Source organism: Hylobates moloch, unplaced genomic scaffold (assembly GCF_009828535.3).
Source record: "Hylobates moloch isolate HMO894 unplaced genomic scaffold, HMol_V3 SCAFFOLD_10, whole genome shotgun sequence".
In the NCBI taxonomy this organism is placed as follows: domain Eukaryota; kingdom Metazoa; phylum Chordata; class Mammalia; order Primates; family Hylobatidae; genus Hylobates; species Hylobates moloch.
The window spans coordinates 77882884-77899242 of NW_026652285.1; the positions used below are offsets into that span (position 1 = coordinate 77882884).

The 16359-nt window shown below is 33.6% G+C and overlaps 1 protein-coding gene and 1 pseudogene across 2 annotated transcripts in view; both read left to right on the forward strand.

Moving 5' to 3' along the window:
* The window catches only part of TMEM38B (transmembrane protein 38B), a 68177-nt gene extending 53247 nt beyond the window's left edge, over positions 1-14930 (forward strand). For both annotated transcript variants that reach the window (XM_032164799.2, XM_058444926.1), the window contains exon 6: positions 12990-14930. In XM_032164799.2, the coding sequence (XP_032020690.1) occupies positions 12990-13205 (216 nt within the window). In that variant the 3' untranslated portion in view covers positions 13206-14930. The remainder of the gene's footprint in view (positions 1-12989) is intronic.
* Positions 170-2772, forward strand: LOC116475506 (DEP domain-containing protein 1A-like; annotated as a pseudogene).
* Positions 14931-16359: the final 1429 nt, after the last annotated feature.

The following is a 16359-nucleotide window of genomic DNA, read 5'->3' on the forward strand; positions in this document are numbered from 1 at the left end:
TATGGTATAGGGCCCAACTTTATCAGGACCACTTTAAAAAAATTCTTTAGTAGATGCTATTCAAATCGGCGGCAGGGCCAGTGGTGGTGCTGAGACTCACCACTGCCTGGGCCGCTGGGCCTGAGTGTCGCCTTTGCTGCCATGGACGCCAGTGGGCTCTGACAGACCTATGGAGAGTCGGGGTGTGCCTCTCGGGCCTTATCGGGCCACCAAGCTGGAATGCCCTTCAGGCAGGCGTGTATTATTAGTCCTACTTTACCAGTGTGGACCCTGAGGCTTACAGACGTTAAATCCTTCTAAAGACACATCTCCCGCAAGTGGCAGAACTAAAATTCAGATCTTCCTGGTATGGCGATCTTACATGGATTCTGCTACTTACGGAATGAAATTACCACATCTTTTCGAGCAGGAATGCCTCTAAGAAAACACAGACAACACTTTAAAAAATACGGCAGTTGTTTCACAGCAGGAGAAGCAGTGGATTGGCTTTAAGAAATAATAGCAATTTTATTAATAGACCTATTAAGAAATAATAGCAATTTTGGTCCTAAAGTTACAAGGCAACAGACTATCCAACTGTTGAGGAAATTTCTGAAGAATCATGTAATTGAAGATATCAAAGGCAGGTGGGGATCAGAAAATGTTGATGATAATAACCAGCTCTTCAGATTTCCTGCAACTTCACTGTTTAAAACTCTGCCACGAAGACATCCAGAATTGAGAAAAAACAACATAGAGAACTTTTCCAAAGATAAAGATAGTATTTTTAAATGACGAAACTTCTTGTAGAACTCCTAAAAAGCATGGATTACATTTATCTCAGGAAAATTCCGAGAAAATAAAGCATGAAATAATCAATGAAGATCAAGAAAATGCAGTTGATAATAGAGAACTAAGCCAGGAAGATGTTGAAGAAATTTGGAGATATGTTATTCTGATCTACCTGCAAACCATTTTAGGTGTGCCATCCCTAGAAGTCATAAATCCTGAACAAGTAATTCCCCAATATATAATGTACAACATGGCCAGTACAAGTAAACATGGAGTAGTTATACTACAAAACAAATCAGATGACCTCCCTCACTGGGTATTATCTGCCATGAAGTGCCTAGCAAATTGGCCAAGAAGTGATGTTGTGAATAATCCAACTTACGTTGGATTTGAACAAGGTATATTCAGCACAATCACAGATTATTTTCTAGATCTCCTTGAGCCTCTGCGTACCTTTGAATATTACGAATTATTTGTGAACATTTTGGTTGTTTGTGGCTATGTCATAGTTTCAGATAGATCCAGTGGGATACATAGAATCCAAGATGATCCGTAGTCTTAAAAATTCCTTCACAATTTGAATTCCTTCAAATCAATGGAGTGCCTTCTTCTCAGTCTGCTTCATAGAGAAAGAAGAATCAGATTCTACTGAGAGACTACGGGTAAGCAATCCAGGATTTCAAGAAAGATGTGCTAAGAAAATGCAGCTTGTTAACTTATGAAACAGAAGAGTGACTGCTAATGGCATAATGGGAGGAAGTTGTCATAATTTAATATAGGGTTAAGTGGTATGCATGATCTATCCTCTAACAGCAAACCAAGATGCTGTTCTTTGGAGGGAATTGTAGATGTGTCAGGGAATTCAAGTAAAGAGGCATCCAATGTGTTTCATCAATCTTTTCCAAACGTAGAAGGACAAAATACTAAACTGTTTTTAGAGACTAAGCCCAAACAGGAATTCCTGTTGAATCTTCATTCAGAGGAAAATATTCAAAAGCCATTCCGTGCTGGTTTTAAGAGAACCACTGCTTTGACTGCTCAAGTCCAAGAGGAGCTGTGTAATGGGAAATGCAAGTCAAAACAGCTTTGTAGGTCTTAGAGTTTGCTTCTAAGAAGTAGTACAAGAAGGAATAGTTGTATCAATACACCAGTGGCTGAAATGATTGTGAAACCAAATGTTGGACAAGGCAGCACAAGTGTGCAAACAGCTATGGAAAGTGAACTCGGAGAGTCTAGTGCCACAATCAATAAAAGACTCTACAAAGTTCAATAGAATTTTCAGAAAATTCTTTACTTCCAGCTTCTTCTATGTTGACTGGTACACAAAGTTTGCTGCAACCTCATTTAGAGAGGGTTGCCATCGATGTTCTACAATTATGTCGTTTGTTACTTCCGCCACCAAATTGTAGAAAGCTTCAACTTTTAATGCGTATGATTTCCCAAATTAGTCAAAATGTTGATATGCCCAAACTTCATGATGCAATGGGTGTGAGATCACTGATGATACATACCTTTTCTCAGTGTGTGCTATGCTGTGCTGAAGAAGTGGATCTTGATAAGCTTCTGGCTGGAAGATTAGTTTCTTTCTTAATGGATCATCATCAGGAAATTCTTCAAGTACTAACTTATTTACAGACTGCAGTGGAAAAACATCTTGACTCCTAAAAAAAGGGACATACTGAAAATCCTGGAGATGGACTATTTGTTCCTTTGCCAACTTATTCATACTGTAAGCAGATTAGTGCTCAGGACTTTGAACAGCACAAAGTTTATACCTCTCAAGCTGCAATTACAGAACTTTTAGAAAATGTTATTAAAAACAAGCTTACCTCAAAGGAGAAAAGAAAAAAACTAAAACAGTTTCAGAAGGAATACCCCTTGATATATCAGAAAAGATTTCCAACCACAGAGAGTGAAGCAGCACTTTTTGGTGACAAACCTACAATCAAGCAACCAATGCTGATTTTAAGAAAACCAAAGTTTTGTAGTCTGAGATACTAACTGAATTAAAAATTATGTAATACTTGTGGAACTTTGATAAATGAAGCCATATCTGAGAATGTAGCTAATCAAAAGGAAGTCTGTTATTAATAAGGTATTTCTAAATAAGCAGATTATGTAAGGAACTACCAAAATAGTTGTTTATCAATGTGAGACTCCTAAGAGACTAACTAGGTCTCAACTGAGAGCACATAACAATAGGTGATACCAAATACTTTTTGTTTTTAACACAGCTATCCAGTAAGGCTATCATGATGTGTGCTAAAATTTTATTTACTTGAATTTTGAAAATTGAGCTGTGTTCATCAAGATTAAACTATAATTCTGTTTTTAAAAGAAAATTTATCTGCATATGTGCAAGTTCTGAGATATTAGCTAATGAATTAGTTGTTTGGGGTTACTTCTTTGTTTCTAAGTATAAGAATGTGAAGAATATTTGAAAACTCAGTAATATAATTCTCAGCTGCCAAATGTTTCACTCTTGTATATTCTTTTTCCACTTTTGATCTGTTTATATATGTGTATGTGTTTTTAAAATATGTGTATATTTTATCAGATTTTGTTTTGCCTTAAATATTATCCCCAACTGCTTCAGTCATTCATTTGTTCAATATATATATATTTTGAATTCAAATTGCATAATCTATTAGAAGATGGGGACATAAAAGAAGTATAAGGCAATCATATATTCATTCAAAAGATACTTATTTAGCAACTGCTATGTGCCTTTCATTGTTCCAGATATGCGGAGACAATGATAAATAAAACATATAATCTCTTCTGTAAGGTATTTATTTTTAATCAAGGGAGACACGCCTATCAGATGCTTAAAATAACAACACTACCTACTGCAATCAGGGCATATACAATCATTCAGCTCAAGACTGACTTCTATGATGATGGAACAGGTCTCTAAGCTAGTGGTTTTCAAATTGGTGCACATTAGACTCACCCGAGGAGTTTTAAAACAGCCTATATGCCCAGGGCCTAACTTATACTAATTAAATCTGAATTTTAGGGATGTTGTATAGAGATTAGTATTTCTTTTAATCTAGGTGATTCCAGTATTCAGCCAACTGTGAGAATCAATGTCCTAAATGCTTTTTATAAACATTTTTATAAGTGTCAAGATAGTGGCACATTGACTTTATTTTTTCATTGGAAGAAAATGCCTGCCAAGTATAAATGCCTCTCATCTTAAGGTTCTTAAGGTTTCTGCTTGATCGACTTGGTACAAACTTGAAGCAAGTTGCCTTCTATTTTTTACTCCAGGATTGTTTAATATCTATTCCTTAAGTGTAAAGAAATATATAATGCCTGGGTTGTAATAAAATCTTCATGTTTGATGACTATTCTCATTTCTCAATATAATTTCATACTATTTCTCTATAAAATGATAGTGTTCCATTTAACATTACTGATTTTTATTAAAAATCTGGACAGAAAATTATAAATATGACTTTGTCCTAGAAACTGGCTATAAAATTATTGGACCAAATTGAATTCTTTCTAAGGCATTTGTATGCTAAAACTTTTTTTGTTAATAGATATGTAAAATGTGGATTATGTTGCAAATTGAGATTAAAATTATTTGGGGTTTTGTAACAATTTTAAATAATGCTTTAGCAAAGCAGCATTTAATATTTATTTATGAAATCATTAGAAATGAGTTCCTTTAAAAATTTTTAAAAGTCAACTTTTTAGAAGTATAATTTATGCATATTTAACTATATTCATGGATAATAAAGTACATTCAGTCTAGGAGTACATTTTGATGAGTTTTGACAAATTTGTATACCTGTGTAACTACTGCCACAGTCAATGTATGAAATATTTCTATCACTTCGCAGTATTCCCTTGTACCTTACTCTAGTAAATCCCAGCCACTACCCATAGCCCCAGTATACCATTTATCCACTTTGTATCACTACAGATTAGAGTTGTCTTTTCTGTAGTTTCATATAGAGTCATATAGTATGTACTCATTTTGTTTTTGAGATTTACCCATGTAATTACATATTCCTAAGTAGTATTAGGTACTACAATTTGTTTTTCCAGTTATCTGTTGATGGGTTTTGGTGTATTTCCAGCTTTTGATTATTTGAATAAGGTTGTTATAAATAAAGCTGCTATGAATATGTGTACATATATGTCTATACATAGACATGTATTTTCTTTTTTTTCTTTTTTATATTTTTTGAGACGGAGTCTTGCTCTGTCGCCCAGGCTGGAGTGCAGTGGCATGATCTTGGCTCACTGTAACCTCCGCCTCCTGGGTTCAAGTGATTCTCCTGCCTCAGCTTCTCGAGTAGCTGGGAATATAGGTGTGTGCCACCACGCCTGGCTAATTTTTCATATTTTTAGTAGAGATGGGGTTTCACCATATTAGCCAGAATGGTCTCGATCTCCTGACCTCATGATCCACCTGCCTCTGCCTCCCAGTGCTGGAATTACAGGCGTGAGCTGCTGTGCCCAGCCAGATATGTATTTTCATTTCACTTAATAACTAGGAGTAGAATTGCTAGGTCATCTGAAAAGCATATGTTTAACAAGAAACTGCCACACTATTTTTCAAAATGGTTGTATCATTTTACATCCCACTAGCAATGTATGAGAGTTCTGATTGTCCTAGATCCTTGTTAATTATTTGGTATTATCAGTCATTTTAATTTTAGCGTTTTATAGGTATGAAGTGATATCGCATTATAGTTTTATTTTGCATTTCTCTGATGGCTAGAGACTTGAGCGTCTTTTCATGTGTTTACTGGCCATTCATATATCATCTTTTGAATAGTGTCTGTTTAAATATTTTGTCCATTAAAAATTGTATTATTACTGAGTTGTAACAGTTCTCTGTATATTCAGGATGTCAATCCTTGGTGAGATATATGTATTGCAAATAATTTTCTCCCAGTTTATGCTGTTCCTTTTTCTTTCTTTAGTGTTGTCTTTAGAAGAGCTGAAGTTTTAAATTTTGATGTTTACTTTACTAGATTTTCCTTTCATGGTCCTTCTTTTTGTATCCTATTTAAGAAACTATTTTATTCCTCAAGGTTTTGAAGAGTTTTCGCCTGTTTCTTCTAAAAGTTTTACAATTTTTGCTTTTTTGTGTGTTTTTTTTATTATTATACTTTAAGTTCTAGGGTATATGTGCACTACGTACAGGTTTGTTACATATGTATACATGTCCCATGTTGGTGTTCTGCACCCATTAACTCGTCATTTACATTAGGTATATCTCTTAATGCTATCCTTCCCCCCTTCCCCCACCCCACGACAGGCCCTGGTGTGTGGTGTTCCCCACCCTGTGTCCAATTGTTCTCATTGTTCAATTCCCACCTGTGAGTCAGAACATGCGGTGTTTGGTTTTCTGTCCTTGCGATGGTTTGCTCAGAATGTTGGTTTCCAGCTTCATCCATTTCCCTACAAAGGACATGAACTCATCCTTTTTACTTTTAGAATCTGTGAACCATTTCAAATTAAGTTTTACGAGTCCTACGAGGTAAGAGTCAGGTTTTTTTTTTTTTTTCCCATATGAATATGAAGTTGTTACAACACTGTTTGTTGAAAAGACAGTTCTTTCCCTCATTGAATGATCTTGCCACCTTTGTTGAAAATCAGTTGGCTTGACCTATGTGGGTCTGTTTCTGGACTATATTCTGTTCTATTGATTTATATGTCTATTTCTAGCCAATACTAAACTGTCTTAATTACCATAACTTTATAGTAAGTTTTAAAATCAAGTAGTACAGTTTCTCCAACTTTATTCTTTTTTCAATATTTCTTAGGATAGTCTACGTCTTTTATATTTCCAAATAAGTTTTATGATTTAGTTGTCACTTCCTATGGAAAAAATGCCTTCTGGAATTGTTTTTGAGATTGTATCTATAGATTAATTTGGGAAGAAATCAGATCTTAAAAAGATTTAGTCTGTTTATCTTTGAACATGGTATGTTTCTCCATTTATTTAGGCCTTTAAATTTTTGGAGTACTATTTTGTGGTTTTCATTGTTTTATATGTATCTTATTAAATTTAAATTTATCCTGAAATAGTTCATATTTTTGGATGCCTTTAGAAATAGTAGTTTTTCAAATTTCAATTTGGAATTTTACATTGCTTGTATTTAAATATATAGTTAATTCTTACACATTGTTCTTGTATCCTGTGACCTTGCTAAATTGCCTGTTGGTTCTGGTAGCTTTTGTGTAGATTCCTTAGCATTGTCTATATACATGGTCTTGTCTATGATAAAGATAGTTTTACTTTTTCCTTTTCAATCTGGATGCTGTTTTTTTCCTTGCCTTACTATATTGGCTAGAATGTCCTGTACAATATTGAAGAGAAATGGTGAGAGTAGACATCTTTGTTTTGTTTGTGACCTTAGTGGAAGAACATTCAGCCTTTTACCTTAAATAAGATATTAGCTATTAAGCGTCTTATAGATGTCCTTTATGAGGTTGAGGAAGTTCTCTTTTATTTCTAGTTTGCTGAAAGTGTTTATCATGAATGGGTGTGGGATTTTCTCAAATGCTTTGTTCTGTATCATTTGAAATAATCCTAGGAGTTTTCTCCTATATTCTGTTAATATAGTAGATTACATTGATTGATTATTAAAATGTTACATAAATCTTTCATTCCTGTGATAAACCCCATTTAGTCATGATGTGGTATCCTTTTTGCATTTACTGAATCCATTTTTAAAAACATTTTGAAGGATTTTTTTCCTGTGTGTTAATGGATATTGGTTTGTAGTTTTCTCTGTAATTTTTTTCTGCTTTTTGTATTAACATAAAATTGGGTTCATTAAATAAATGGAAAAGAATTTCTCTATTCTCTAAGTTTATGTAGGTTTGATATTATTTATTGGTAAATGTTTGATAGATTGACTAATGAAGTCATTTGGGCCTAGAATTTTCTCTAAAGGAAGGTTTTTGATAACAATTTCTTACATAGATACAGGGCTATGCAGATTTTCTGTTTTACTTGTGTCTGTTTTAGTAAGTTGTATTTATTAAGGAATTTGCCATTTCACTTAAGTTTTTTATTGTTGGCATGAAATTGTTGATAATAGTTTTTTGTTATCCCTTTAATGTCTGTAGAATTTGTGGTAATGTCTCCACTTTCATTCCTGATATTGGTAATCTGTGTTTTCTTTTTCTGTCTTTTAAAATCACTCTACCTAGAGGTTTGTCAGTTTCATGGATTTGTTTCAAAGACCCAGCTTTTGGTTTCATTGGTTTTTCTGTCTTAGATTTCATTAATTTCAGGTCTTTTTTATATCCTTCCTTCTGTTTACTTTGGGGTTTACTTGGTTCTTCCTTTACTATAAAGAAAAGATTGATAAATTTGACTCCATAAATTGTTTTTTAAAGTTGCATGGCAAAAGCCACTGTGGACAAAGTCAAAATATAGCTATCAAATAACTGTGATAAAATATTTACAACATATATCAGAGGGCTGGTATGCCTGATACATAACAACCTCTTAAAAATTAAGGGATAAAGGACCAAAACGTGATGGAAAAGTTAAAAGAAAGTTATCAACAGACAATTCGCACAGAAAAGATCAGGAAATGTTCCTCAAACATACTAAAAAATGTGGAACTCATACTTGAGAAACATTAATTAAAATAACACTGAGCTACCATTTCTCATTCATCAAACTGGCACAAAATTTTAAATTTTTATTTTATTTTAGTTTTGAGACAGGGTCTCACTCTGTCACTCAGGCTGGAGTGCAGTGGCATGATCACGGCTCACTGCAACCTTGACTTCCCAGCTCAAGTGATCTTCCCACCTCAGCCTCCCGAGTAGTTGGGACTACAGGTGTGTGCCACCATGCCTGGCTAATTTTTGTATTTTTTGTACAATTTTGGTTTCACTATGTTGCCCAGGCTGGTCTCAAACTTGGACTCAAGCAACCTTCCCGCAAACGGAAAATTTAAAAAGTCTGGCTACACATTCTTTTGAGGCTGTGGAGAATCAGGCACTCCTGCAAATGTTCTTTTTCAGTGTTTTCTGGATTTCTTCTATGTTTGTGTTTTTTCAATATATTTTTAGCTATTCTTGTATATTGATATGAACTTTAATAGCAGTTTGTCTAGCTCTGTAAAAAACCGTGTTGATATTTTTATTGCAATTGTGTTTATTGTTTATCATAATTTATAAGCTAATTTAGGGAGGCAGTTATAGGAAGAAAAGCATGGAATGAGACAGGAGTGAGGACAGAGCCATAAAGTTCTCTGATATTTAGAGAAGGGAAATCTAGAATGGGAAATGGAAAAGGGGTGGTTGATGAGAGTTTTAAGGAGGAGGAGATAGTTTTAAGGAGCATAGATGTGCTGAATACTGATGAGAAGTGTCTTCAGGTAATGTATTGTTTAATACATGAATGAGGGACACTGTTCTTAGGCCCTTTTGGGGATCCAAATGATCATATATACATTGAATAAGGTGTAATGTATACATTTTATTCATTGATGCATTGAATAAGATGTAATGTATTATTGAATACAGGAATGAGGGACACTGTTCTTAGGTGCTCTTGGGGATATAAATGATTATATAAACATTGAATGAGACCCAAATCCTATTCTTAAGATATTATTGTCTAAAAAGGAACATGAGATATGCTAACTTGACTTTTAAACTTTATGAGGAGAGGTACTAAGTTTGCAGTATTCATCACTGCATCCTTGGCACTGAGTCTAGTGTATATAGTTGATTTTTAATATATATTTGTTGACTGACTAATAAATGATCAAAATGCTCTTTCACAGGTTTCTTTAATTATTCCACACTTAAAGATATACATTGAATAAGGTGTAATGTATACATTTTATTCATTGATGCATTGAATATTATTCTACACTTAAAGATATATACCAGAAATGAACAGGTCATTCCCTTAGGTTTTTTTTTTACATTTGTAAAAATGTAAACTCTATGATTTTAATTTATTTGAATCATTCATGTTAATTAGTGAAGTCTGAGGGAATAACATAATCTATGGAGAAAGTGTAGAGTGATCAGAAAACCTACTTGAATATGCCATGTGCCATTAGGGATTCATTTTAGGGCCAAGTGACTTTCATTGGAAGACACTGATAAGGGCCTATTGGAATAGACACAAGTTACACTGAAAAGGATTATTTGAATTTGGGCAGATGGAGACAGGAAGAAGTATGTTCTGGATGAAGAGAGAGATTAATTGTGCACATTTTTCTTATATGGATACATTTCAGTATTCTTTGAATTATTGCTGTGAAGTAGATATTATATTTATTCATTCAGTGTATTCTCAGTGCTAGGCACTGTAGAGAATATAAAAGTAGATATAAGTGCCATATTGTGTGTCACGTTTTACTGGACATTTTGAAATGGTGTAACTTGAGATATTATATAAAGAATGTGGCAGAGCTTTAAACAATTTCTTTACCTGAATTAATTTATATTTTAGGATATGTTGAAAATGCCAAAATATTTTTGGGGCTTCTGTTTTCTTTTGTTTCCTCTCCTTTTTGAGACTATGAAGCCAAATACTATTTAATTTAGGTAATATACTTTTAATAGTTTGCTAAATAAGGAGACAGTTTTATATTTTATTTGTAAAAGAATAACGATTTGTTCTATTTGTCACAAGTATATTTGTCACCTTGTTAAATCAAGGTCTGATAAGAGGCTGAATTCACAGAAGTTTGTCCTTGAACCTCATATGTCTATCTCAGCAGTAATTTCTGATGCTAGCAATACTTCTCAACTGAGTGATGAGTCTTTTGGGAGTGGAGATTCTATTAAAACACTCGACTTTGAAAAATACTTATTATAGTTCATGTTCTCAGAAAATATTTTAAACCCTGGCACTCTTCTCTTTTGGATTTTGTAAAAAAGACGTTGCTGTTTTCCTGACAGTAGACCATTGTTTTTTATTTGAATTCTATTATCTTTTATTTGCAGTTCCTTAAGTCAAGCTATGACCAAGGTAATTATGCTAGTGTATCTCATTGTAACTATTTATTCTAAGAAATAATTTAATATAAAAAAGTCCTTAGATCTTATCCAATAATGGCATAAACTTGGAGGTTAATGTTATATTTAGACTCCTCATTTTACATTCTCTCCAGGTGTGTACACTCAAATTTATGCATTTGCCTTTCATTTGTATCATAAATGACTTCCAGATCTATATCTATTATTTAAATGTTCCTGGGAAATCTCTATTACTGCCCTTACTCTTCTTTACTGTTTGGTAATTACTGATTTACTTGCCTGTCTTTGACTAGTCTGTAAGCTCCTTGAGGGCAGGGATTATATTCAACATCTTTTGGAAGACAGTTAATGCACAAGCAGAATGTTTTAATCATATTATTAGTTTTAGACTTAGTGCTGTATTATACTTCAGTTTGCCCTTCTACAGTGTAACCCTTTTGGGGTCTTACTTTAAGCCTGAAGTACATCCCTGGGCAGTTTCACCTTGTCTGACCTTGAATTCCAACTTATCTTCCCAGTACCAAGCAGCCGGCTGCTAAAGTATCTGCTCAGCTCTTTGGCCTCTCAGCTATTGCTGTCTGCTAGGCTTTTGGATTCTCTTCCTTCTTATGTATGCAGAGTTTAGGGATTGGTAAATTCCTCCAGGGTGAATTGCACAAGGATTTTAGGGCTCACTTCCATGCAATTTCCTCTTCTTTGGGCTGTATTGACCTCAGGTCCTTACAGCTTTGGCCTTCTCACATTCCAACCTATGGCTCCTTATCCCCCCTGGACTTCTGTTTTCTGTTCCCCTGTGCTGTGAATTTAGGTACATATCTTCACAAGAAAAAGCAAGGGTGAATGTGGAACTCACTTTATTCAGCTTTTTTTCTCTTGAATAGTAGCCCCATCAGGTTCTGCCTATTTCAATTGTTTCCCAGTGTCTTTTAGCAGTTACTTTATGTACTTCTGTCTTTTGTTGATTTTGGCGAGACTGAGTCCTGAGATAAGCTATTTAATCATGACTGGCCTGAAGTCCATGGGCATGTATTAAAAAAATTTTTTTTTTTAAATTGAGTTCAAATTCACATAAAATTAGCTGTTTTAAAATATACATTTAAGTGACGTTTAGTACTCTCACACTGTTGTGTGTGGATGTGTTTTTAATTTATATAAATGATAGTACACTATGGCTCTTGTTTTGTGTCTCATTTTCACCTAACAGTATGTTCTAAGAGTTTTTCACTTTTTCTTTTCTAACTATTGCATAGTATGCATTTAACTTACCTATTCCTTTTGTGATGAATATATACTTTTATTCCACCTTCCCACACTGTATTGCAACTAGTAAGAATTTATTCTTGATACCATTTTCCCCAAGCAGGTAGGTTATGTAGGGGTCTTCTTTGGAAATTTGATCCTCAGAATTTCTAGTTTGAGTCATTTTCTGTGTTCTGGAGGAATTGACTCTTGGGGAAATTCCTGGATTCTTTGGAGCTGTTCTAGACTTGAAAGTTCTCCTCCCAGATTTATTTTGGCATTAGTCTAATTTCTTGAGTATATCTAAACATCTGTGAACACTGTGCATTTTGCCACATAAAGGAATAGGAGCACTCTCTACCCCTTGGGGTCTTGGTTCCTTTATATAAAAATATATGTGGAAAACATTGGGGGATAGAGACATTCTACAATCTGTTGAGGGTAGTATTCTGCAATTCACTAAAAGTCTGTGACTTTAGATGATGATAGTCAGTGTATTTAGTAATCGAACTCAGAATCTGGATATTGCAAACTTCTTTACCACTTAATTAGCTTTGTGACTTTAGGCAAGTTATTTAACCTCTCAGAGCCTTGGTTCCACATCTCAATGATGAGGGTAATAATAGAGTAGTTGTTGGGTTAAAGTTAAAGAGAATGACAATGTAAAGCGCTTATCTTAGTTCTGACACATGTTAAGTGCATAGTAATGTTGATATTTTATCTTATTTCCTTTGAATACTAAATGAATTTTTGTGAAAGTGGTTATTCTGCTCATTTGGTACCCCAAAATATGGTACCTTGTATTATTTTTAATGAGTCGTGTTATTTTCCATTAAGTAGAATCTCATGGAGAACAGAGATTTTACCAGAATCTAGCTTAGATTGCTTCTCCTGCATAATGCATTTTGATTTTTTTTCCTTTTGTTTCTCTCTCTTGAGAAACAGAAAGCATTTGTATTTAAATTCAAAATCGAACTTTTTTCCTCCAGATAACCATGATGACTACACAGACTTCTACTATGACATTTGCTCCTTTTGAGGATACATTGAGTCGGATGCTGTTTGGCTGGCAGCAGCCGTTTTCATCATGTGAGAAGAAAAGTGAAGCAAAGTCACCTTCCAATGGCATTGGGTCATTGGCCTCAAAGCCTGTAGATGTTGCTTCAGATAATGTTAAAAAGAAACATACTAAGAAGAATGAATAAATTTACGTGATGAGCTCTTCAAGGCCAAAATTTTTTTTTCTTATCTACCTGTTAGATTGTGCTAATTTTTCTATGTATGTGATGTGAAATGAAGACTATATATATGGAATAGAGGTGACAGAAAGAAAGAAATTCTTTGAGGGAGACTTCCCCTTTCTCGATTGTAATTGTTGAGTGTTATGAGTGTATCATGTGATTATGCTTTACTGGTATATAAGAGATTCTGTTGTGATTATTTGAATAGTTTTATATTAATAAAAGAAGGCAAAATTTTTTAAATGTTAGAAAAATCAGATGTCATTGCAAAGTAACAAAAATTTTAAGCTTTTAAAAATGTAGATATTTTCATATTTTAAAAATTTGAATCTATTTGAGCTTTAGTTCAGCAGAATTAAATTTTTACTTTACATTATCATTAAAATTGCTAGGTATGGAAAACAATTCCTATTTTATTTTGAACACTGAGAAGAGTAAACTTTTCCTAAAACACTTTATATTATAAATGAAAATAAATTGCTAGTTTATATTTTAGATATAAACATCATATTTTTTATTAATACCTACATCAAATGGAAAATATCTGAAATTTTTTTTCCATAGCAGATATTTTCTACTAGGAGTAATGTTACTACTTTTCATTTGGAACAGAGTATGAGTCTTAATCTGAAGTCTTTTTCATGCCCTTGTTTAAAAAAAAACACTTTTTTTCTCCTCAAAAAAATCAAGGGTGTAATTTTTAATAAATTGTTAATCCTGTTTTGTAATTTTCGTTTTAGGAGCTTGACTTATTTTTTTCTCTCTCACAAAAACACATTTGTTTTAATTGTAGGAGAAATTACTTTTCTCAGCATTTTGCATGTTCTTTCTAATCTTCGTTGGTCTGAATATATTGGTAGTAATTACTGTAATTATTCAACAAAAAGTATATCTGTTCAAAAATGTTTCCACTATGTCTTCTTTCTGGTGACTACTGTTTTAGTTTTCTAGTTGAATATCTCTGACAAGCTTTCGTATGGTTTTGTTATATTTTCATCTACATGTAATGTGTTATTAATTTTATTTTAAATGAAAACTAATCACCTTCATGTGGAAATGCTCTGAGAATTGTCCTCAGGCATTTGGTGTAACCAGCTAACCAAGAAGAAACAGAGAAACCAGAACTTCATATGGCAGTCCATTTAGATGAAGAATGATGATATAAAATCTGGTTCCTTCTTAGCAAAATAAAAAACAAACAAGAAAAGATACTAAATGATGTTAATTTTCTTTATGATTTAGAAGTCCAGTTATAATATTAAAACTCTGTGACATAGTTTCTTTTACCAAAACCATGAACCCACTCCCCGTATCAGGTATTTTCGATGGTTTAGAAGTACTCAAGTCACATTCAAGTTAGAAGTTTTTTTTTGTTGTTGTTATTTTAAATTTTTAACAAATATAAACACCAGCAGGTACTATTACTTGCTTAAAAAATTGGGAGGGGGCACTTTTCATAGTCTTGGAATGCTAAGAAGTTTATTTTTAATATTGTGACAGAAAGCATTAAGTATTTAATAGCTCTGTATTATATTTGATACTGTTACAGTTAAAAATTTTTCAAAATTAATACATTGTTAATTATTGACCAGTTTTGAAGTTTGGGTTTAACTATGGTTGAAATGGAAAGACTCTTGTTTTGCACTTGTATTAAAGATAAATTTATTAAAATAAGTTATTTAGCACTAATGGAGTATTACATTATTTTTATGTTTGTTTTATATTTTTCTTGAGGTAGAGTTTCAGAACTCATCTAGTGTTTTGACTAATATAGTATATATTCAGTGATTACTGTCCAAATGGGACATTGGTAGAAACTTTATTAACCTATGCAAGTATACTGTAACCCTCAGTTCAAGGCTCTTATGTAAAAAATGTACTGGAGAACATGGCTTAGGCCTGAAACCCTTCCTGAATCTATTCAGGTCACCTGTAGAGTCTTGACTTGGATTTGCAAAGCAGGTTGTTAGACTCCTTACCCAATGTGAAGCGTGAATAAGGCCTATAGACCTGCCTCACACAGCTAATCAGAGGTGGCACTGAGAAAGTCAAGTCCTAATAGGTCTCCTTAAAAAAAAAAAAAGAGACAAAAAGCTGGCAAGAACATGAGCCAGCTTCCCTCAGTGCTCTCACTCTCAAGTAAAACATGGCCAAATGAATATCAAATTGATTTATCAGATTAGTCACTCTTCCTTACTGAGGGAGTATCAAGTAAGGGCTGGAGAGAGACCAGATATGTGGAGTGGGTGGGTTTCAGTGGAAATGCTAGCCTCCCTGTGGGTAGAGACCAAAAGGTAGAGAGATGAGAGAAGAAGGGAGACTCTGGTTAGTGTATTTTTTTTTTTTTGTCTATTCCTTAAAGCCCAGACACCTTTCCATTAAAATCCACTTCAAATCACAAGTTGATTACAGTTGAGTGGAACATTCCATGTTGTAAATGGAGTAATGTGTTCAGAATGCTCTCCCTTTCCCCCAGTAAAGCCCTTTATATTGTTTGCCCCAGGTGTAATTCGCATCCTTGGTAATATTCATTCAGTTGTTTATTCAACAAATAGTTATGGGTCAATCATTGTCCTAGGCTCTGAAGATAACAGAAAACAAGAAAAATGTGCTTTTTTCCTTGGAGTTTATATTCCAGTGGCGGAGAGACAGATAATAAAGAAATATATTCTTGTGGTGGTAATAAAAGTTACGAGTAAATATTAGGTAGTACATAAGGATAGAAAGTGAGGGGAGTGGGATTGTTTGTTAACAACAGCACTGCTAGGCCTTTCTGATAAAATTGCATTTTAGCAGAGACCCGAAGGATGTGAGGGAGCAAGTCATGTAGACTTGTGGGTAAGTGTAAGGTTCATACTGATCCTTCATATACTTGATTTAAGGCATATATTCCCCCAAATTATTGAATTTATTTTTCTTATTAAGAAGAATTTTGCTCTGTAGTTTGTAACAGACATACTTCTTAAACAATTTATTTTTTTACAGTTTTTTCTGTTGAGGTAAGGTTTGCATACAATAAAATGCACAAATAGTAAGTGTATATACCATGAGTTTTGAAAAATGCATACAACTTTATAACCTAAACTTCTACTTAGATATGTTACTAGCACTTCTGGAA